The sequence below is a fragment of the Triticum urartu genome, chromosome 2 (assembly GCF_003073215.2).
Source record: "Triticum urartu cultivar G1812 chromosome 2, Tu2.1, whole genome shotgun sequence".
In the NCBI taxonomy this organism is placed as follows: domain Eukaryota; kingdom Viridiplantae; phylum Streptophyta; class Magnoliopsida; order Poales; family Poaceae; genus Triticum; species Triticum urartu.
Genome location: NC_053023.1, coordinates 737,377,041 through 737,400,571, shown reverse-complemented (window position 1 = coordinate 737,400,571; position 23,531 = coordinate 737,377,041). Strand labels below are relative to the sequence as shown.

The following is a 23,531-nucleotide window of genomic DNA, read 5'->3' as shown; positions in this document are numbered from 1 at the left end:
CCGTTAGTTCCTATTGATTTTGAGATTTCTGCCCTTTCTTGCTCTACGCTGAAAAAATTATAGTCCCCATGAGCAGGATTTCGCTTCGATTCAAAATTTACGACTGTCTCCAAGGCATTCAGATGGTCCCTCCCATATAGAAGATTTCAATTTGGATTTTTGGATCAGGAATTGAGGTTCAAAGTGGACACAAAATGATGCTTTTGTATCTGCATATGGTACAACTAATACAATGAATCTTCTGTTCATTTCTCATAAGCAATATTGCTTACGAAATTTAACCCATTATCCGTATTAAGCTTTGAAGATGGTTTTTGTGCTTCATAAGATACCAAAGAAGTCTTATGAAAAGAACATGTATAAGGAGGCAGTGGATGTTTTGATAATGGCCCAGGTATGCTTCCTTTATGTGATTGTTTTTGTCCTACTGTAAGAAGCATGTGCATCTTATAAATAGATATATATTGACAAAAACGATGTGAGGTCCGTAAATGTCCCAAGATAGATTCGGTTTGGCAAATTTACACATTGAAAAAGAAATTATTGAATAAGATTGATATTCATATCGTCATTGGAACCTTTACATCTACAAAGTTAGAAATAAAATAAGGTAATATATAAGGCCCCCGATTTTTGTTTCGCCCTGGGCCCCCGAAATCTCAGGACCGGCCCTGGTCTTGTCGTGCATATACGGTGCCTCCTTCCATATTCGCATGTACGTCATAGCTATGTGGCCTGCCAGCCTGGTAGTGGCCCACATGTCGGTGGCTGAGAGCGAGGAGGGGCTGGGTGTCCCGCATGTGAGTTGTTTTTACGTAAACCCTCTCATATTTTATTTAATACGTAGCAAAAATAACATGAAAAAAACTGCATGGAGGCGCGTGTTGAACCAGGGACCTCCTGGTTTATACCGGGCGTGATCTGACCTCCGGGCCGAACTAAACTTGAGTAAAAAAATTCGCTGAAAATCTATACAGACAAACTGCACGTATCACCGCTCTGCAATTTTTTTAGGTGTTATCTACTGTTTTTATTTTTACAGGCCGGTGGATCCCACCAGTCAATACGCTAGAGAGAATAACAAAGAAAAATAAACTTCTTTTGGAGGATCAACAAAGAATAATAAACTGGATGGAGAGTTCGAACAGGGGACATCCTGGTTAACTGCCTGGGTGAGCTGGCCAGCTGACTGAGCCACGTTTTGAATTTACCTGATGCGTTCTCTACTGTATTTTTTTTTGGTTTAGTTTTCATGATACATAAATTTTTCTGTTTAAAATACTACAATAATTAACAATATATAATTATTTCGTATTTTCAATCTTTATGCTATTTTCATTATTGTGTACCTTAAAGAGGTGAACATGAACTTTTTCTAAACAGCTCATTGTGTATTAACGATTATTGCTTAAATTTATGTGTCTTCTTTAGGGACAACAACCACCCACAATTATTCTATATCTTCATTGTATTTTTAAATGAAATATTGTATTTTGGAAAAAAATGTGTATCCAAAATTGTTGTGTAATAATAATTAATACTAGAATTGTATTAAAATATGTTAAACATGCTTGTCGAAAAGTGGGAATAAATTTAAACAAAATTTTTGAATACATGTTGACTATTTTCTAAAAACATGTTGTCAATTTTCTTAATGCAAGCCAAAAATCCGGGTACATGTTTACCGTTTGTTACTGTAGTTGTAATTTTTTCTTACATTTCTTTCTTTCAAATGGGAAAAATAATACCAAAAAGAAAAATAAACATGAACCTGGAAAAAATGAAATGAAATTTGTGCAGGCCCATGGGAGCGTCATATATATAAAAAATCGCTTCAAGATATACATGCGAGGCTAAATACTCCATAGTCTGGCTTGGTGGCTAGGTAGTACAGATTTAGCAGTGTCTCTAAGTGAGTTCCTAGGATATATCCTTTATTAGTTATTTATTTTGTTGTTGGAAATTTTCAGGCTGTTTATTACGAGATTAAATTAAAATTCAGTGTTTTTTTATGAGAAAAAAATCAATCAGTGGCTCACTCAGTGCATCCTCGCTCTCAGCCACTGACATGTGGGTCACTGCCATGCTGGCATGCTACATGGGCAGGGCGTACACCCGAATACGGAAGGAGGCACCGTATTTGCACGACCGAACAAGTTGCAGCACCAGTTTCATGTATTTTATAAGTTTAGGCATCAAAGTGACCGTGATGGACAAGTTAAGGCACCTTCAATGTATTAAACTCTTTTTAAAAGCATTTTGAAGTGCTGATTTTGTCTTTTTGCCACAATTTCTAAGAATGTCATTTTATGATGAAATTTTGCAAGCATTAAAAACACTCATCGAAGGTCATCACAACAAAAATTCAGAATTTTTTGAATTCTTTTATATTTTTCTTTGGATTTTATTATTCATCACGAGTTTAAATGAGCTCACGAGCAGAAGATGACTTTTGCAAATTTCCCCTGTTTCCCTACCAGTGGATGTCTACGGTAGTTTTTCTCCTTGCAGGGGGCTTTGACGGTTGGATGAACTCTTCATTATTCATGTTGGCTGGATTAACATTGTGTTACCCCAGATCCAATGGCATGGTAGTACGCTCTGCAATTTAGTATAAGCCACCGGTTGGACGTACTCACCTGCTATGCTTGGCCCCTAAATTCCATCCACCACGTTATTAAATCTGTACCAATCGTATGTACCGTGGTACTGGTATGTACCTACTGTACTGTATAAAGTCTGTACCAATCGTCTGTATGTACAGCACAGGGCATGTATTGTACTTGTTTTACTCGCTACGGTTTACCAGCGTCCAGCAGTGTATTGTGGTATGTACTGTACCTATGTGGTACTGACAAAACTTGTTTCAAAGAAAACTCCACTGATAAACTTACTTGCTATCCTCACCGGAAAATCTGTAGGCAAACATCTTAAGCAACCTCTTCAACTGAATCACCAGAAAAGGTTAGAATAAGCCACTAAAATTTTAAGGGCAGCAATCGCGCACACAGAGAAAAGGAGAGCTGAAGCAGCCTTGTATTCATTCAGTTGAAACCATATGTAAATCACATTAGCACATAAATAACACACCCTCCATTCCAAATTATAAGACATTATAACTATTTTTTCAATCAGATGGACATAGACGCGTTTTAGCGTATCTGTTCACTCGTTTCGGTCCGTATGTAGTCCATATTTGAAATATCCAAAGCATCCTATATTTCGGAACGGAAGTAGTTCATGCACCATATGTCTGTTCCCATCCAGATTACAAATATGTACAGGCATTACTCTACTGCATAACATATTGTTATTCTGACTTTCCCTGAACATTTCCATGCAAACTGTAAATCTGTACATGTATTTACAAAACCTGAGGACCCTAGGGTGCTCACACAGGGTCTCTCTGTCAGGCTGCTCCATCCATGATCAGCCACATCCTAGGACAAGGAACATCCTCTGCATGAACCAACAACAACAAGCCATGCGTCAACGCTCCCAGAAAGAAAAAAACAGTCATGAGCAAGTCATCGTCAACGGCTCAAAGTTATTTTACATGGGAATCATAGGCATCGAAGATGTTGTCCAGCGTGACGAGAGGCAGCTTCTCGATGTACGTGAAGAGGCGCCTGATGTTCTCCCTCGTCACCGTCGCCATGTCGACGACGTCGCGCTGGTCGGTGAGCATCCATAGATCGCCGGAGTTTACTCTCTTGAGGCTGTCTCGGCAGAAGGGGCATGACTGAGATCTCGAGCGCCTGAAACCACGATAAACACAGGGTTCAGTGACCACAGCAGTCATTTGGCAGCGGACAGTTTTTGCGAAATGTAATTTTTCATTTGCAGAGAAAGCTCCTCTGCTCATGCTCTGAAGGTACAAACTGGTAAACAAATTGTTTGAGGAGCTATGAATCAGTTAGTTTGGGGCATTCCTTCTTCGTCTAGCTGATAAGGAATCCCATGTAGTCATTCTAGCAGCAGAGTTTCAAAGCTCTGCGGCAACCATTCTAGCAGAACCAGACTGCAACTTATTTTTACAGCATAAAACCACAATATTTTCACTTGCGTCACGTGTACGCGGTGAATTTAACTTGTAAATTTTTCGAGAAACAACTAATTTTGTAAATTTCTAATGCTTAACAATAATAGTAAGTGATACTCCAGTAAGAAAGTCAGGCCTCGTAAGAACCAAGGACAAAACTGGAAGCTGCAGAGGTTGCTGCATAGTATTTTCCATAAATGATGCTCACGCGGCCATCTTAATTACTCATAGCAGTGCACTGCCATCTGAATAAAGAGGCTCTGGTGGCGACTGCTGAAGCACTTAAGAACACCAGAATGAAGTGTCGACTAAGCTACCTCTGAAGCTCGCATTAAACCAAGGACCAAACATGTTTGCTATGGTTGAAGTGAACTGAACATGGTAGAAAAATAGAAGAATCACGCGACGGTATCAGGTTCTTGTTCTCGCTCACCATTGACGGTAGCACTTGATGCACATGTCATGGCTGCAGTTGGGCAGCACGACCCTGCTGTTGAGCTCCATGCAGATCCCGCACTCCTCCTCTATCTCGGCGTCGATCTCGGAGACCGGCCTCTTGCTGTCCTCTGGCTCGTCTCTCCTCCTGTATCGCTCTGAGCACGCCGCCCTCTGCCTCCGGTCGTCGGAGTCGCTTATCCCGTGCTCCAGTTGCATGAGGGAGGGGAATATCACAGCTGCAGACGGACAGAGAATGGGCATCACTACAGTACACAAGTTCAACCCAAACAAGGCTGACAGCGAGAACATCTGCTGTTCTTTTCAGCTATTTATAGAGCAGCATTTACCGTAGAATTCCCTGATGCTGGCCTTCCTTTCGTGGGTGGACATGGTGGTTGTGCCGTCCACATAGACCTGCAGAAACAATGGAGGCAGAGAGGATGGATTCCGTAAGAACACGAGCACAACCACCACAATACATACATACAGTAGCACAAATTATGGAAGGAAACCAGGGGCATGGGCACACAGACTGACAGACAGCAGACGGACGGACGGACAAAAGTAGTGGAGTACCTTGTAGATGAGGATCCTGAGGAGGCCGAGGGCGCCGGCGAGGCTGCAGTCGGTCCACTGCAGGAGGAAGAGGAAGAGGCGCGCGGCGGGGCTGTAGGACATGCGCATCTGCACGCACGCCCCGTCGTAGTCCCGCGAGCACTCGGACGCCCTGCGGCATAGACAGAGGATTTCACCACATCGTAAACAACACACACCCCAAACCTGGAAGAAATTCAAGAAATTTGGTCCTTTAGTTTGGGGGGAGGGAGAGAGGGTACTCACAGCGTGTTGGCGTGCTGGATGTCCGCCTCCAGCACCTTGAGCGAGTCCCTGAACGACCTCCGCGCGGCGCACGGCGCCGCCGCCACCATCTCCTTGCTCTTCCCCCGCCACCAGAGGCCGCTGCCGTCGCCGAATTAAACCCCGCCGCCGGAGCAGAGCGGGGCCGAATTAGAACCCCGACAGCGGCACCGAAAGGGGGAGACTCGCTCTCCGGCTCCCCACCGAAAGCAAGCAGGCCTCCACTTCCACTCCCAGTTGGAGTTGGTGGTCGTCTCCTTTTCGGCCGGCCGCACCGCCACTTCTGTTGCTATAGGTTGGCTATAGGTTGCGTGGGCGGAGGGAGACCCGCCGCCGCCGCCACGCGTCCCCTCCCACCGCTCCGAGGAGTCCAAGTGACAGGCGGGGCCCCGCGCGCGAGCGGGTCGTCGTCGGTGTTTCCTGCGGTTAGAGGCTGCGCAGTGGGGCAGGGTCCGCGTGGGGGCGGGGTGTCGGCGGGATAGGGGTGGGTGCGCGCGCGCGGGCGTCGGGGTGCTGCTGGTAGGAGGGCACGGGGCCGGCCGCCGGGGCGCTGCGGTCTCGTGTCACGTGAGCGCGGTCCATACACCGACAGACGTGACACGATACCATATACGGAGTTTTTTTTTTTTGAGCATCATATACGGAGTATTTTGATGTTCAACTTTGACCACATATACGGAGTATTTTGATGTTCAACTTTGACCATTAGTATATGAAACAGAGAATATATCTTCTAACTCACCATGCTCCCTCCTTTTGGAGCCCTCCCATTCAATCAATTGAGATGTTCAATTTGAATTCGGTTCACAGTTTTAATCAGGTCAACAATTCCAAAGGCGCCCTCTCATTCGGTTAAGATGTTTAATGTTGGATTTCATTCAAAAATTTTACTAGGTAAATGATCTTTGAAATTAGCCGTCAACAACTAGCCTATAAAAAACACACCGGTTCCGCGCACTCTTTCAACACCTAAAAAAATGCGCAAACATCTAACATTGTAGCACCAATATAATCCATGCGGTCACCAGTGCACGAAACTCCATATAAGTATGAGTTGATTAGTAGATGACGCATAATCACACTGTCGAGGAGAAGCCTACCAAGATGTATAGCATTATAAAAAAGAAATACACTTCATCATCCTCCCTGCGTGTCAAAACAGATAACAATTTTTTTTTAAAGAAATCACAGCAACATCAGCGGGGCAACAAAGCACGCTCAACCCTTCTAGTAGTACACTTCAATTCGGGTGAAACTCATCTAGGCTGAGTTTGTATGGCCTACGTAATTCAAAAAGGATGGATTGAATTTTATGTGGGAAGGTGATTTATATATTGTTTTATAGATACGATGAAGAAAAAGCTGTTATGAGAATTTTATGTTGTCTTCTAACCAAAAATCTTTAGCCAGCTTTTCCTCTTTATGAAAAGACACACAAATGTCTTTTTTTTTCTTCCACATTCTCTTAAAAATACAACAAAGCAATAAGGTTACGAAATATTAGGATAAAAGTATTACCTACCTGGACAGAAGACATTGATAAACTGGTGACATGAGTTAGGTGCAAAGGGCCTTAAGCATCAATTTCGTAAATACGTTTATTGCACACAGCTCTAAATAAGTGTTTTTTATGTGATGAAATTGTAAACAAGAGTTAGGATGACATGAATGCAATGTAACGTGATGTCATATCTCCCCCGCAAAAAACCCGTGATGTCATATCTGCTTCTTGTATGTGAAGTTTGGAATCGAATTGCAGCAGCACATATCGATACGGGGATGCTTTGGAGGTGCTATGTTTCTACTCTTTATTTCGTTGGTATAAAGTTTCTACTAGTATTTGCGTATCTTTTGTACTTCACTTTTTTCTTCCTTTCAACGTTGGAATAGTTCTTTTTTTTTTGAGATAAACGTTGGAATAGTTCTGATTTTCCAGTGTTGGCCTGGTGGGCTAAAAAGGGCCCAGATCGATGTACTCGTCTCTTTAGGCCCATGATTCGAAGTGACTTCTGTCGATGTACTATATGCATGCATGCAGGAAGTTTTATAGTACCACATCGCCTGAGCAAAGCAAACCGGAGCTGTTTATATTCTGATTTCTGGATTGTGTGGTCACCACGTGACACTCGTGGTAAGCAATCCAAACTTGATGAAAACAAATTAAGCTTGTTTGAATCGTGCATGTTGCAGTCATCTGCTAGCAACATCACACATACTAAGACTTCTATTATTAACAGTCACCTGACTGCAACATCACATACTAGCACTCCGACATGGTGTGTGATCACGTTTTTTTTACCCAAGGTTCTATTATTAACTTACACATTTTTGTTGACTTAGAGAGCAGACTTTTACTCCCTTTGTCTGATTCAAATCTGTATCTAGACACGTCGACAACTAATTTGGAACAGAGATAATATATGTCACAAAGTTGTGAGTACGCCGCCTCTCGTCTCTCCGTGCCCAATTAATTTCATTGTATTTACATTATAGAATACATCAAAATTAAAACTGAATTAAACTTACAGGTAAATGGAGTGCTAGTATGTGATGTTGCAAGCAGATGACTGCAACATATACCACAAAAAACTGGAATTTCATCGAAAGCTGTATTTTTTGTATATATATTATTTATTTTATTGTTTTGTATCTAGCAAAATTGTAAGGTAATAAACATAGAAGATCCAGGATTCTCCACTTAATTCAAAAAAAAAAGGAGATTCATGTTTGTAGAACAGCGATAGAGAAAAAAAACGACTATCGGATTTGATCCGGTGAACCTCCTACGCACACCACTGCTCGTCTCTCCACCTGGTCACGCCGGTGTCTGCCTCCCTGCTTGGCCGCTCTGTGCAGCAGCGATCGTTTCCGTGTGCTATGATGGATATAGGCAAAGGAACTTTCTGAACTTCAAAGCAACACTATATATTACTCCCTCCGTCCGTAAAAGTTTGTCCCTCAAATGGATGTATTTAGCACCAAGTTGGTGCTAGATATATCCATTGGATGGAAAAGTTTGAGACAAGTTTTTTTGAACGGAGGGAGTAATATGCCAAGAACTGATTACACGCACGGACCAACAGACCCAGTAATTTGTAAAAGCTGATGCGCTCCCCGGCATCGCCGCTGTCGTTAACTCCTTATTGCACAAGACCAGCAGATACATCCAGCTCGATCGATAGAAGAAAGGGCAGTGATCAATCACTGAGCTGCGCTCCCCAGCATCGATGCTATCGATTTGATATACTCCACTTTGATCTTCTTTAGTCTCACGACCACATCGCTCATCGTCGTGGTTCTTTGATCAGGTAAGTCGCAGGAGCAGAGAAGACCCAGCTCAAGTACTGGCACAAGAAAGCCATCGGCCAAGTTGCAGCTAGAAGACGGACCTTGTAGTAGCCGCTCATCAACGACATGCACGAGCTCCGAGGGGAATGCCTAACAAACCCACCGCCGAAGGCTCAGTTCCCCGACGAACATGGCATCTGTTGGCCTCCTTCCCGTGAAGACTTCGAGGAGCATGATTCCAAAGTTGAATATGTCGCTCTTCCGCGATGCTTTTCCAAGAGACCCATACTCTACTCAAGAAACACGGAAACAAACATGTATGATGAACCGCAAATCTATGATTTAAAAGGTTGTAGCTAAGTACCTGGTGCCATATACCCAACCGTTCCGGGCATGCTCGCATATGTCATGGAGTTGTCATCACCTTGAAGCAGCCTTGCAATGCCAAAGTCCGCAACATGCGCAGTCATATCCTCATCAAACAACATGTTGCTAGGTTTCAAGTCATAATGCAAGATCACCTCGTGGTGCTCATGATGCAGATACGCCATTGCCATCGACCCGTCAAGCAAGATGCCCAACCTCTCAAGGAACCCCAAGCGCATTGTACTCTGGGACTGGTGTATGAGTGTCTCTAAGCTGCCATTTGGCATGTACTGAAGTATAAGCGCTCTAAAGTCGAGGTTAGAACAAGTGTTGAGTATTCGTATCAGGTTGCGGTGTCGCACCATGCGAAGAACTCGACACTCCGCATCAAAACTTCGGATGGCCTGGTCCAGTTGCATGTCCAGAACTTTTATCGCGACCACCAAACCACTGCTCAATTGGCCCTTGAAAACTTTTCCAAAGCTTCCAGAGCCAAGTATGTTATCTTCGCTGAAACTGTTGGTGGCGCGAAGGAGCTCATGATATGAGACTATCTTATTGCATATGCCATCGGTTGGATCGACATAATCTTTGACCTCTCGCTTCTTAAGTTCTTTTTTGATACATAGGTATAAGCAAATTGCAATACCGCCAAAAGTAATAATGACAATCAGGATTTGAAATTTCAGTAAGTGTTTGTTACTTGAATGAGATTTGTCAAGGCATGGTGGAAATCCTATGCGTGGAGCACCGCATAGCCCAACATTTCCAATCAAAGATTGTAATGTGAGATTCAAGAAGACACCTCCCTCAGGTATCTGACCATCTAGCCTATTGAAGGAGAGGTTCAAGGTACTCAAGTATGTAAAGTTGGCAAAGAAAGTGGGGATGGTGCCAGAAAGATCATTGGAGGAGAGATCTGATAATTCTAAGCTAGTTAGATTATTAAGTTGGTTTGGAATTGGGCCTTCAAACAAATTACATGAATGATTGAGGTAGGTTAGCATTTTAAATTCCCCGATTGATCCAGGAATCTTCCCATCCAAGAAGTTGGAAGAAAGGTCTATTTGATCGATTTGGCTTAGCATGCTAACATCATCTGGAAGCACACCACCAAAGGAATTGTGAGAAAGATTTAATTTGATAAGTTCATCTAGGTGGAATACACTTGTAGGTAGTGCAGAAATGAACTGGTTATTGGATATGTCAATGTATTGTAGCCTGCTAAGGTTGCCAATGCTATCTGGTATAGAGCCAAAGAATTTATTTTTCTGCAAAAACAATCGCTCAAGACTCTTGAACATACCAATTTGACTTGGGATAGTGCCTAACAATTCATTCATTGAGATATCGAGTAACACAAGGTTTTCCATTGTAGTGATGGAGTGTGGCATTTCCTTCGTTAGTAGGTTGTTGGAAAGATCTATCCAGTTCAGACTGCTTAAGTTTGAGAGAGTAGCTGGAATTCCACCGGTTAACTTATTGTAACCTGCACGAAAAGTGATTAATTGTGTAGAGAGGTTTCCCATATGGTCTGGCAGGGTACCCGTGAAATAATTATTCGGTATTACAAGGTCCTGGAGTTGTCGGCAGTTGGAGAGAGCAAGCAAGAAGTCCATATTCCCCTCTAATTTATTCTTAGATAGAAGAAGCCTTTTCAAAGTTGCAATTCTCCCAAGTGTTGTGGGTACTTGGCCAGAAAAGTGATTTCTGTCCAAATATAGATAGGACAATTTGGACAAATTGCCAAGGGAAGGTGGAATTGTACCTTTTAGTTGATTCTTTTCAAAATTTAAAGTCGAGAGTTCTTGCATTAGACCTACTTGTGGCGGGATTTCCCCTTTCAGGTTGGCATGAGAGAGCTCCAGGATATTAAGATTGGTGAGATTGCTAAGCTCGGTTGGGATTGAGCCAACAAGGTTGTTAGTACCCAAGGGAATCCACTGGAGATGCGGCAATTTGGCTAACCATGTTGGCACAACATCCATAAAACAATTTATAGACAGAGAAATTGTTTCAAGGTACTGGCATGATGCAAGCCCTAAAGGAAACCGCCCGGAAATTTTATTTACAGTGAGGGAAATTTCTCCCAACATTGGCAGGCTGAAGCTTTGATTATCCGGAATTTGTCCAGTTAGGTTATTGATTGGAAGTAGCATGATTCGCAACTTGGACATGTTGTAAATGGCTTGTGGAACTATGCCGCTGAGTTGATTGAATTGCAGACTCAAGAACTCAAGTTTGGAGAGGGAGGCAATATTGTTAGGTATAGGACCCGATAAGCTGTTGTTTCCAAGACGGATGTACCTCAAGGAAGGTGTGTTGTTGAACATATAAGGTGATATTGGGCCACTTAAATAATTTGTTTGTAAAGAAAATTTTCTAAGATTCTGCATATACAACAGTAGGTCACGAGGGATCTGACCTGAGAGTTGGTTGTGACCTAGATGGAGGAACTCGAGCCTTGTAAGGTTCCCAAGGACAGGAGGAATATCATTCGAAAGGCTATTCCAATAGAGAGAGAGAGAGATATCGAAGCCGGCGTAGCTTGCCAAGTTCAGGTGGGATGGAGCCGATGAGGCCGGTTTTTGCAAGGTTGAGAACGGAGAGGAAAGAAAGGTTACCTACGTGAGGCGCCAGGGAGCCGAGGAGGGAAGTGCCCGGCAACGACAGGGATGTAACACGCCGGCGACGGCGGCTGCAGGTGACACCGGCCCAGTGGCAGAAGGACCTATTGGCTACCCAGCTGTTGGCAAGGATGCCGGCGGGGTCGGAAAGCTGGGCTTTGAAAGCCAGCAGGGCAGCGAGGTCTGCGTCGCTGCCGGTGCCATTTGCCGGACTCGAGGAAGAAGATGAGGCCGAGACGGCGGATAGCACTAGCACCAGAACTATGATGAGAGGAGGAATGCGGGCGGATGATGATGCAGCAGCGGCCATTGGAGCTGTTTACCTTTGCCGTGAACCGTGACCAATGGTGAATTTATACGTGGTTTCTGCAGAATATCATCTTCCTGCTCTGTGGCAGAAGCTGGTGCACCGATCGTAGTCACTAGTCACCTTCCGGTCGCTTCACGCCACGGCGGGCATGTCGGCATGCACAGCCTACGGCTATATCAAACTACAGCGATCGGTTCAAGCCCGTCAAACACGCACCTCATGCATGTCCTGGAATATCGAGGGAACGAGACAAAAACTTCCACGCCAACAAGACTGGAGTACTAGTCAATGCAACAAGGATAACAATCTCCGGTGTAGAATGCCACAGCCACACAGGCCTGCTGCTCCCTCGGCCCCTACAGCTAGGCTCTCCAGCTCACATAACATGACATTTTAGACACGGGCATGATCCTCAAAACGCAGCTTAAAACTAGAGTGGTATTTTCTTTCCCGAGATATTTACAAACCCCGAAAAAACTACTAGTATTTCCTTTTTCAGTGATGTTTAATCACTTTGTTTTTGTGTATTTGGAGTTTTTCCTAACTAGGATTCTCTCAAATGCTTCAGGAGGATGGGTTGTTCTAAGCAACACCTGCCATGCAATAACTTGGAGCAGCTAACCAGCTAATGATCGGGGTCGCAACCCAAGGTCATGATATGACCGTTGGCAGGTGGTGGCCGCCAACCAGCTCGTCAAAGGTCGAAAATTTAAACTCTCAAATTCTTTGCGGTAGGAGAACCACATTGATGGTTTCTTAGAACATTGACTATAGCCTCCTGAAGAACTTCCTCTTTGAAACTGAAGAAAATGACTGCACCATATGAGATTTTCAAAGTCAGAAGATACGAAGACAGTATTTTTGAAGAAATAGGTTTGGGTTGAGCATCACTTCATAAATAATGTCTTCGTATCACCGAGACCCCTCTTAACAGTAAGTGTTCCCTATAACTCAATCCAGAAGAAAAAGAACTACCAAAAGACTAAGTCTTCGCATTCCTAGTCTTTGACTCATTCTTCATAAGGGCGTACTAAAATCTCCAATGTATTTCATACATTTTAGGTGTCGTCGACGGCAGTTAAACCAAACTTCCAGGGACTTTCTCCTATGTATACTCCCAAACACATTAGCCCCTTAACCATTTTTGTCGTTAGTACTTCAAAATCACGAAGGACACTGATGCACTTACACAGGCAAAACAAAATAAAAGATTTAAACATTGCTAAACAAGCACAACAAAAGTTGGTTGTCTAAGGGCATGCCCAATGTGCGATACTTGGAGAGGACGCCAGAATCCTTTTCTTGGTCGATGGCCGATTTGTCCATCGAACCAACCAAGCACTTAGATTTTTTTTCCACCATGCAAGATAAAACGACTAGTGTAGCGAATGATTTTCTTAGCGCCTATGAGTAGAGTCTACCGTTGAAACAGAGGGCTCTCAGATGTATTTTTATATTTATGATTTTTTCTATTTCCCTAAAAGCCTTTTAAAATAAAACCTAGCCGCGTGTGCATGTGTTCTTTTTTCTACGACATGAAAATGGCCCAAGTAGTACTTGCTATCCAAACAACCCTAAAAGAAGTACAATATTTGGCTGGTTGGCCTTTCTCATGGGCTTTCCCATTCATTGTTTCCAGAGAGAGTTGCGCTCTCCACCCACACATCCCTTGATATTTGGCGCGTTCTTAAAAGTGGCCCAAGGCGAGCAATTCTTTTTTTTAAATGTTTTTCCTTCCATTGAAAACAAACCTTTTTTTAATCGCACTGGAAACAAATTTGAAAGACAAAAGTAGGTTGCAATGTTTAGATTCCAGAGTGGATAGACAAAGGATGTTTCCCATATAGAAAACTCCGGCAGCATAGCTTAATGACATGGGCTGGAGTGGTCGTTTGTCACGATGGCGCCATAGTCGCGCTCTCGGTGTGCTCTCTATTTTCGTGGAGAGGAAGAAAGGGGATGGAAGCGGCCTACCTTGGGTAACGAGGGAGAATGGAAGGGTAGGTGGATAGGTTTTGACGTCGTCGGGTCTTTATGGAGGCCAGGGGCTACGGGCCAGTGGGTGGTGACATCGGCGAGGAGGTGTGCACGGCGTTTGCGTGTTCGTCTCCTCTCTCGAAGAGGAAGATGATAGTGAACATGTTAGGTGTGTGGGCTAGGCCTTGCGTGGGGGTAGGTGAGCAAGTTGGGATGTCCTGCTATGCTGGTGGCTGTTGGGTTTGTGGAAGAAAGCCATTTGGCCGACTAGGGTTAGTTTGGATTGATTTTCCATTTTCCGGCCATACAAAATAGAAATAAGATGGAAAGGAATTTATTTGGAGGACCAAATAAATTCAAAATGGGCTGAAATTTTAGATGTGGCCTCTGTGACATATATTTCAAAGCTCCAATAAAGTATCCAGCAAGTTTTGCAAAGCTTGAAGAGGATTTGAATTTAAAAGAGGTAAAGGCGAATAAGAGTATTTGAGCTAGGGGTGCAACGTAGGAGTGGGGTAGAATTCCTAAAATGTGGTAGCTCTTTAATGAGTAAATAACACTACTTGCAAAGTTCGGGAGGTGGGTCTTGAAAGGAAAGGTCAAAAGAGAACAAGGTGGTTTAAAAGCCACAACAACAACAACAACAACAACAACAACAACAACAACAACAACAACAACAACAACAACAACAACAACAATATTAGTTAGGGCTTGCAAAACTAAAATTGTTCTTGTGGTTTAAGAGCACCTTTAACTGTTTCTTGGCTGTTAGAAACGTTAATTTAGAGGTACACATGATCAATTTTGTTTCTCGAAACACACCAGGCCGTGTTTTGTATTTTTGCCCCTTGATTTGCAGCTCCGTCGACCACTCAGGCTAGATTTAAGCCACTGCGGCGCTATCGGTAGTCGTCGTTGCGGGCATATATGATGATGAGGTTTCTGTTGGCGCATGATGTGTCCGACCTCTGCATCGGCAAGCCGCCGCTCAAGTGGTTGCTACCCTGGTCCATTGTCGCCGAGTTTGGCGCCCGGGGCGTAGACGTGGCCGCTACAGTGTAGGACGGCTAGTCGGGAATGACCGACGTGCTCCTCTTCCTCTGGGTCGATGATGGCAGCCAGGCCACGCTGCAAATTGGTATTGTCCACATCGCATTTTTTTTGGAAGTGCCATGGAAAATTTTGAAAACTAAATCATATGACAAATTCAAAAACATGATATAGAAAATTCATAAGGCAAAATCAAAACATGGCGTTTTAGAGGAAATTGTATTGGTTACATGGCATCTTTGCGTGAGGTGGTATGGGCAAATTGCCGGAAAAAGGAATCATATGGAAAATTCAAAACATGGCAGAAAAATCATATGGCAAATTCAAAAACACCTAAAACATGTTTTTTAGAGAAATTTGTATTTGGTCACATGTCATTTTTTTGTGTGAAGTGGCATGGTAAAACTATTAGGCATCAATAAGTTCTTGTTGGAATGATTTTTAAGCAATTAGTTTGTTTTGACATAGTATCAACTCATGAAGATTTGGATGCAAATCTTTTATTTTTCTTTGGCAAATTTTTGTACTAGGTCTATGGCAAGCTCACATGTGCAAACAATGTTCACATGGGAAATAATGTTTTAACATGGCAAATTCCTAGAATGTTTCTTAATGTCCACATGTGAAAATAATGTTTTAGACATGGGAAATTCATAGAGTTATCATGGCATATAATGTTTTTTTAGCAAAATTCTCGTATAGGTAGCATGGCATTTTTATTTTTAAGACCATGTCAATCTAAATTGTTAGACCATGCCATTTTTATTAACTAGACCATGGCAATTTTATTATATGTAGCATGATATTTTTATTATTTACACCATGGCAACTTTATTATTTCGGAACATGACAAACTTATTAAACTTAGCATGCCATTTTTATTTTTTAACACACCTTGGTAAATTATTTTATGCATACTATTTTTTACATTTTTATCGACATATCATTTTATGCCTTCTCAAAAGCACAAAGTTGCTTTTTTGCACTATTTCTTGCCATGATGTCAAACTTACACACATTTTGCCATTAACATCGGTTTTTTAGCATCATGGCTGTTTTTTGGGTGTGCATCATGCCAATTTATAATACATAGCACGTAAAATTATTTTCTCATACCATTTTTTATCTTTTGTAGATACCACAACATTTATTTTTGAACTTGTGGCAAATTTTTCTACTGTAGCACCACAAATATATGGGAATTGTGATTTGTTTCTCATTTTTTAGATCATGGTAGTTTTACTAGACTTGCCCCATTTTTGTAAATTTGCTTTTCTGAGCAAATCTATGAGTTTTTATTTATTATTAATAATAACATGGCATTTTTATAGCATGGTATTTTTAGTATTAATAACATGGCATTTTTAAAAAAATAAGTGGATGGCATGTTTCTTATTAAGAGGATGACGTTTTTATTATTGGGCCTATGGCGTTCTTATCCTAAGTACATGGCATTTTTATTAATAGGATGATATTTTTATCACGGATGGTCACATGGCAATTGGTTCAAAGTTATGCTCTTATTTTCAACAATGGGGCAGTGGGATGGCATTGTCCATGTTATTTTATCTAAATTTCATTGTGTCAATTTTTATCCGATTTTTTTCTGTAAATCATGTTTTTTAATGTACAACACCTAATCATTTTGAACATGACAACATTTTAATTACGTGCATCATGGAATTTTTTATGTTGTTGTAGCTTTCTAAAATGTTGCTCATACCCTTTTTTTTGTTTTGGCAATGTGTAATAGAAAAATGGCTTTATTTGGCCCAACTTAGAGGCTCACAGACGTGCATGGTTGAGGGATGGTTCGCTGGGTGGGTTACCCTTAGCGAACGGTTTTGTTTGCAAGACCGGCAATTTTCTGAAAAACATGAGAGGTTGTCTAGTTTCAAGCATAGCAATTCCATACAATGTTGGCAAACTTATATAAGGTTAGTTCTTTGAAATAAGAGCCATAAGTTGGCAAGCTTAAAAGAATCTTACCACACTTTTTGAGTGTGTGGGATGTGGGACCTTAGTGTAGCTTGAACCAAACACCCACCTAAGTTGATTCAAACTTAGTCTCAAACCAAATAGCCCCTGAACTAAGACGAATTTGTCATGTTGGCTAACTAAACTTGCCATCTGCGACGTACACAATTGGTAAGGGGTGATTCTTGAAACAAGTGTGCAAACATAAGAACACATTTTTTTAGGCTTTTTCACCCATGGGACCTAATTTTAATTTGGCACAGGGTCTCATGTTTGGGAGGTACAGCATGGGAGCAACTTTTTAATTGCCTTTTCGTCTGTTTTTTTAACACACCCGCAAATCCTACCCGTATAAGTATCTTCGAGTGACTTAGTCGACATATAATCTTATATTGACGAAGTCACCATAGACGCCTCGTAGGCGACGGAAACGTCTTCTTCCACTAAACACGCATCGCGGTAAATTCTGAAATAAATAGAAAAATAACACGAGCACCAGGATTTAAACGCCAATGGGCCGAGAATACCACTGTTTTTCTAACCATCCAACCACCGGTTGGTTCGCGTGTCTGTTTTGCCTTTTGAAAAGTAGCGCTGTACACTTTGAAGTGACCAGTTTTCTCCCCGGCCGCGAAAAGAAAACTGACCAGGTTTCAGGGGAGAAAGTGAAGTGAAGGAGCAGCATCGATCACACACGCTGCGTACGCATGATCGATGTCGTTTCTCGAAACACGACACGTCGTGTGTTGTTTGCGTGCGTGCATATAATCTGCGCTCAACATTTTGCGTGCAGCTCCGGCCGGAGATCACTCGGCGCCGTCGGTCCGCGTGCGTGAGTGCGTACATGGTGGCGGGGTTTCTGCTGGAGAGCGAGGTGTCCGACCTCTGCATCGGCAAGCCGCCGATCAGGTGGCTGCCGCCCTCGTCCACCGTGGCCCGCGCCGTCGCCGAGCTCGAGGCCGACGGGGCGCCGGGCGCCGCCGTCGCCGTGTGGGACGGCCAGGCGGGGGCGGCCGTGGCGGGCAGGCTGCGCATGGCCGACGTGCTCCTCTTCCTCTGCGCCGACGACGGCAGCGGCCAGGCCACGCTCGCCGACCTCCTCGCAGCAGCCGGGGCGCCGCCCGTCCGCCGCGTGGAGCCCGACGCGAGGTTGGTGGCCCGCACGCGTCCCTCCCTTGGGCCGGCACGTACATGTCCGCTGATCCGCCAGCTCTTTCTTAATGAGATTAGCTTGTTTGCTTGTGTGCAGCGTGCTGGAAGCGGTTGACGCACTGCTGGGCGGCGCGCAGAGCCTCGTGGTGCCCATCCGCGACAACCGGCACCGGCCGGCGCAGCTAGAAGCAGAGTCGATGTGCTGGCTCACTGTGGAGGACGTGGTGCGCTTCTTCCTCGGCTCCGTCGCGCTCTTCTCGCACATCGCCTTGCGCTCCGTCTCCGACCTCGGCGCCGTGCGGCCGGCCCTCGCCGTCGCTCCGGGCCACGACGCGCTCTTCGCCGTCGAGCCGCTCCTTCGCGCTGCCCTGGCGACGCACGCCTCCGTCGCCGTGGTGTCCGGACGCTGCCTGGTCGGCGAGATCTCGCCGTTGACGATCTGCTCCTCCCTCGACGCACCCACCGCCGCGCTCTCGCCCATGTCCTTGGTCGACTCTGCCCGCGCCCCGCGAGAAGCCGCCCTCGGGCCCCGCCTCCGCAGCCGCAACCTGCACGGCGTGCTGGACCTGCTCAACGCCGGCGGCCGCCACTTATCGTGCCCGTCCTCTTCCTCTTCGTCCTCCTCGTCGAGCGCATCCTCCTCCTCTTCGTCCGACGGCGAGGACGACGACGAGAAGAACGTCATCTCGGCTTTCACGAGCACGGGTCGACAAGCCAAATTCTCGGCGCGGTGGACGAAGGGGGTCATCGCGTGCCGGCGGGGCAGCTCGCTGGTGGCGGTGATGGCGCAGGCGGTCGCGCACCGCGTGACGCAGGTGTGGGTGCTGGACGACGAGCCGGAGGGAGAGGAGCTGGTGGGCGTCGTTGGTCTCGTGGACGTGCTCCGGGTGCTCCGCCGCCACCTCCTCCGCGCACCGCCCGCGCACACTATGGCTGAGTAATCTCGGCTCCTCCCGGAATGCAAGAATTTCACCAACACCGTGAATGAAACTGAACCGAAGCAAAGCTAAGGGTTGTAAAGTGAGGTGATTTTCTGGCTAGCTAATCCTGAGTACTCTCTAATCCTTTTGAGCCTGCTAGATGGCTGTTAAGTGTTAACGTTTAGCTTCCTTACTTTCTGGCTAGTGTAATTTTTTCAAAAAAAAGAAATTTATTATAAAAATTCATATAAAAAGTACAAAACACCTTGAACTATAATAAAAATTACACCGAGGTCTTCGAACCATCAAAAGACCAATGTCGTCAGTCATGGATGTGTCGTTGTTACCGCTCTCATGCTAGAGCCGACGTGTCGTTGTCACTGCTCCCATGCTAGAGCCGGTTAGATCTTATCGATAATAGCCAAAAAGTCTATGTGCAAATGCCCTTAATTAAGTCCCAGAACCAGTCGCCGTTGTTGAATCCTTATTTGGTCTAAACTCTTAGCATACTAGTTTATTTCTCTCTTGCTATTGTCTTAGTATTTCCTTATCTCGTAATAATGGTATTCAGCGGGTGATTGTTAGCCAGAAATGGGAAATTGACCTGCTGGTTTGGTTCTCGAAACGGAGCAAAAGGGGCCAAAAGAAAAAGGGAAAAAAAGTCAGCTGACCTCTGATTCATGTGGGAAAAACAAGAATTATCTAAAAAAAATCCTATATACAAAGCACAAATAAGTAGGCTCTGCAGTGGCATAATAAGATCCCAAATGCACATTTTCATGTTCTTTACCTTTGGTTTAACCATGTTTATGTTTCTAAAAAAACATGTTTATAAGTATCCAAGTACTTCTTTAATTATTAACCAATCACCCAAGACTCAAGTTTATAGGATTCTTCTGATTTGTAGTAGTACTCCCTCAGTAAACTTTTATAAGAGCGTTTAGACCACTATTGATCTAAATGCTCTTATAAATGTTTACGGAGGAGTGCTTTGTTTTAACATACATCTCTATTGTATTTCTATAATTATTATATATATATATATATATATATATATATATATTGAGTAGATTCTAGAATTATTATATAATTCGAAGTTTCCAGAACCCCGTGAGCCAAAAAAAAAGGCCCACATGTAATCTGTACTCAAACAGTGTAGCCTTACTAAGCGGTTGTTTGGATAGTGAATAATGGTAACATGTAACTTGTTTCAAGTTTTTTCTTTCAAAAACCAATTTTGCAAATAAACCTTTTACGAATGTGCTCATATAAAATAATGTTTGGAATAACGTGCTGGTGCACAGAAAAAAGTCCTCATCTTACAAAGAAGTAAGAAGGTTGTGCAGGACAAAAAAAATGAGTTTATATGAAAATGATTAGTATTCGATTTATTTTCTTTCAAAACAACGGTTTATGGATTTTATGAGAAACCTTTTTAGATATCCTTGAGTTAATTAGGAAAAAACAAATAAAAGATTTATACGCTGCCAAATAGGCCCAACCAAAGCTGGTTCAGGGCACGCGCAACGCTAGGAGAGGTCGGCATGATCGATTTCCTGGAAAAACCTATTTGACGCTCTCTGCCTCAAAGGGTCACCAAACGCACAAGCGCGCGATCAATTGGACCGGCTGTATGTATAGCTCGCAGTTCTGCTTTTCGGAACCTTCCAGAAGATTCCTAGCTGGTTTTTACAGGTTTTGGGAACCTTCTAGAAGGTTCCTCAATCGGTTTTTCTTTCTCTTTTCTCTTTTCTTGTTTCTTGTTTCTTTTCTTCTTTTTTGTTTCTTTCAATTGTACAATTTCAAAATTGTTCCAAACATTCAATTTTTGTTTGCTTTCCCAAATTTTGTTCAGTATTTTAAAAAATGTTTGAAGTTTCAACAAAACCACGCTTACAAAAAAAAATCACGTATACAAAAAAAATTCAGGATTTTCAAATTGTTCTCAGATTCAAAATTTTGTTTTGCATTTCAGAAGCTGTACCCGTTTTCAAATTTTGTTCTGGAATTTAAGAAATATTTGTGTTTACAAAAAAAATTCATGTTTTACGAAAATTGTTTGAAGTTTTCAAAAATATTTGCATTTTTAAATATGTGCTGGAATTTCAAAAATTGTTCGCACTTTATGAAAAATGTTTGAAGTTTTATAAAATGTTTCCCTTTTCAATTTTTTGTTATATACAAAAAGTCTTCGGGATTTTCCAATTGTTCTCAGATTCAAAATTATGTTCCCATTTCAAAAGCTGTGCCCGCTAAATTTGTGCTCCAATTTCAAAAATATTTGCGTTTTCAAAAAAATGTTCTGGAAATTCAAAATTTGTTCACGTTTAAGAAAAATGTTCTGAAAATTTTTAAAAATGTTTCACTTTTCAATTTTTTGTTATATACAAAAAATCTTTGGGATTTTCCAATTGTTCTCAGATTCAAAATTATGTTCTGCATTTCAAAAGCTGTGGCCGCTAAATTTGTGCTCCAATTTAAAAAATATTTGCGTTTTCAAAAAAATGTTCTGGAATTTCAAAAAAAAATCATGTTTAAGAAAAATGTTATGAAATTTTTAAAAAATGTTCACATTATACTCCCTCCATTCCACAGTATAGTGCTTCCTCTATCCTCGTGCTTCAACTTTAACCGTAAATTTAACTATCAAGACTTATTGCGGCGGAAACAAGAGTTATATCAGTGAATTCGTATTCAAAAGAAGTTTTTAATTATGTAACTTTTTCTTCCGCCGCAGTCGGTCTCGTTCGTTAAATTTATGGTCAAAGTTCGATCTCGGGAAGCGTGGGCGCACTATATTTTGGAATGGAGGGAGTAGAAAATTGTTCATAATTTCAAAAGATGTACCACTTTTCAACTTTGTTTACAAATTTAAGAAATTTTCTGGAATTTAAATTTTCTTTGCTGTTCTAAAGATGTTCAGAAATTTAAAAATAGTTTGCGTTTGTCAAAAAGTATTCATAAATTAAAAAAAGTGTTTGCAATTTTTTAAGTAACGCTCAGTTTACGCCGCTGTTTTTAGTTCTTTTCACGTCGCGCCACACATTTGTCTGGAATGCTATGTAGTTGTGCTGACTAGCATGATGTGTGTACAAACTGGAGGTCTGTAGTTTGAATTCCAGCTCATGTGCTGGTTTATATTTGCGCATTTTTTGCCCTACCGCTTGCGCGAGTTCAAGCCCAATGGGCCGGCCCAGTCAGGCACATTCTGTGCGAAGGGACGTCTTTTGCCGCAGAATGCGTCAAATAGGTGCTCCCCTATTTCCTGGTCGGTGGGCAGGTGCGGCGCCGAAGCAGGAAGAGGAATTGAACACTTGCTTTTCCATTTCACCACACAAGATAAATAAAACAATCAATGTAGTATCCGATTTTCTTAGTGCCTATAAGTAGCGTCCACCGTTGTAACAGAGGGCTAGTACACGGACAGATTTTTCAAATTTATGATATTTTCTCTAAATGCCTGTCCAAATGTTTTCACGTTGAAGATGTCCTTTTTATTTTAAAGGGTCATTGAAGATGTCTTAAGTGTTCCTTTTTCAGGAACATGAAAATGGCCCAAGTACTCACTATCCGAAAAACCCTAAAAGAAATACAATATTCGGCTGGGGGGCTTTCCCATTAGTATGGGTATGAGCAGTTTACCTATATGGGCTAGAGAGAACTGACCTTTCCACCCACACATCCCCCTACATTTGGCCTGATCTGGAAAGTGGCCCAAGGCGAGCAATTCTTTCAGCAAAAACGTTTTTTTTTTGGCTTCCACTGAAAACATACGTGAAAGAAAAAAGCAGGCTGCAATGTTCAGATTCCAGAGGAAGAAGGAAACTCTGGCTGCACGCCCGCAGCTGCGAACTTCGTATCACTCTCGTGCGCCATCGCCATGAGCTAGCTCTTTTCTTCCCTCGGTACAAGCCGGTTCATGTGTGGGAGTCCGAGTCTGATGTGAGAGACATCCGAACTCCCTCAATTTGGAGCCCGTCGGTGCGATTTCAGACGTCCGGACTAGACCGTCAGGTTTGATGATCCACATCATGCATATGTTGTGCGTGAACTATTTTCAATTGTATCATCTTGGCCCTTCAAAGAAAAGAAAAAAGAGCTTAGAACGACACAACCAACCGCTACCACGGCTATTCTAGTATCAAAGTGAAGCACTTAATGTGTAATATTCGGTCAGCATGAGTTGTAACAAGACCAAGACACCAGCTTAGCACCATGTCTTTGCCTTTCAACGAAAAATGAATCTAACATGACACAACCGACTATTTCAGTATCAAGGTGCGGCAGTTGGTGTGTGATTATCACCCAACATGAGTTGCAAATAAAGTTACGCACCATCAGGCTACTTTGGGTATATGCTCTATCTGTGGGATAGAAGATGAAAGCATGTTCCATGCTCTGGTGGTTTGCTCTAAGGCAAGAGCTCTGTGTATGGAGTTGAAGGAAGTATTGAATATTCCAGAGGAAGAGATCTCAATTCTCGGGGGCCGATTGGATGTTTATCTTGTTGGATCAGTTAACATCTC

At 42.9% G+C, this 23,531-nt stretch overlaps 2 protein-coding genes and 1 pseudogene across 3 annotated transcripts in view; 1 reads left to right on the top strand and 2 right to left on the bottom strand.

Annotated features, from left to right (window-relative positions):
- Positions 1 to 3,193: 3,193 nt before the first annotated feature.
- Positions 3,194 to 23,531, bottom strand: part of LOC125540329 (E3 ubiquitin-protein ligase AIRP2-like) — a 38,539-nt gene continuing 18,201 nt past the window's right edge. The window contains exons 1-6 of one of the 2 annotated variants that reach the window (XM_048703938.1): positions 5,321 to 5,657; positions 5,057 to 5,207; positions 4,828 to 4,894; positions 4,476 to 4,716; positions 3,557 to 3,758; positions 3,194 to 3,459 (exon numbers count right to left, since the gene is read on the bottom strand). In XM_048703938.1, coding sequence (XP_048559895.1) covers positions 3,430 to 3,459; positions 3,557 to 3,758; positions 4,476 to 4,716; positions 4,828 to 4,894; positions 5,057 to 5,207; positions 5,321 to 5,409 — 780 coding nt within the window. In that variant the 5' untranslated portion in view covers positions 5,410 to 5,657 and the 3' untranslated portion in view covers positions 3,194 to 3,429. Of the gene's footprint in view, positions 3,460 to 3,556; positions 3,759 to 4,475; positions 4,717 to 4,827; positions 4,895 to 5,056; positions 5,208 to 5,320; positions 5,658 to 23,531 lie in introns of those variants that run through there. The other variant, XM_048703936.1, reaches the window with a different exon arrangement.
- Positions 8,073 to 11,930, bottom strand: LOC125540328 (annotated as a pseudogene).
- LOC125540330 (CBS domain-containing protein CBSX5-like) lies at positions 17,551 to 19,205 on the top strand. The gene is made up of 2 exons (XM_048703939.1): positions 17,551 to 18,082; positions 18,183 to 19,205. The coding sequence occupies exons 1-2, from the start codon at positions 17,778 to 17,780 to the stop codon at positions 19,024 to 19,026; spliced, it is 1,149 nt and encodes a 382-aa protein (XP_048559896.1). The 5' UTR covers positions 17,551 to 17,777; the 3' UTR covers positions 19,027 to 19,205.

Coding starts and splice junctions, on each gene's coding strand:
- LOC125540330 (XM_048703939.1), top strand. CDS start 17,778: ATGGTGGCGGGGTTTCTGCTGGAGAGCGAGGTGTCCGACCTCTGCATC. Junction 18,083..18,182: donor CGCGTGGAGCCCGACGCGAG/GTTGGTGGCCCG, acceptor GCTTGTGTGCAG/CGTGCTGGAAGCGGTTGACG.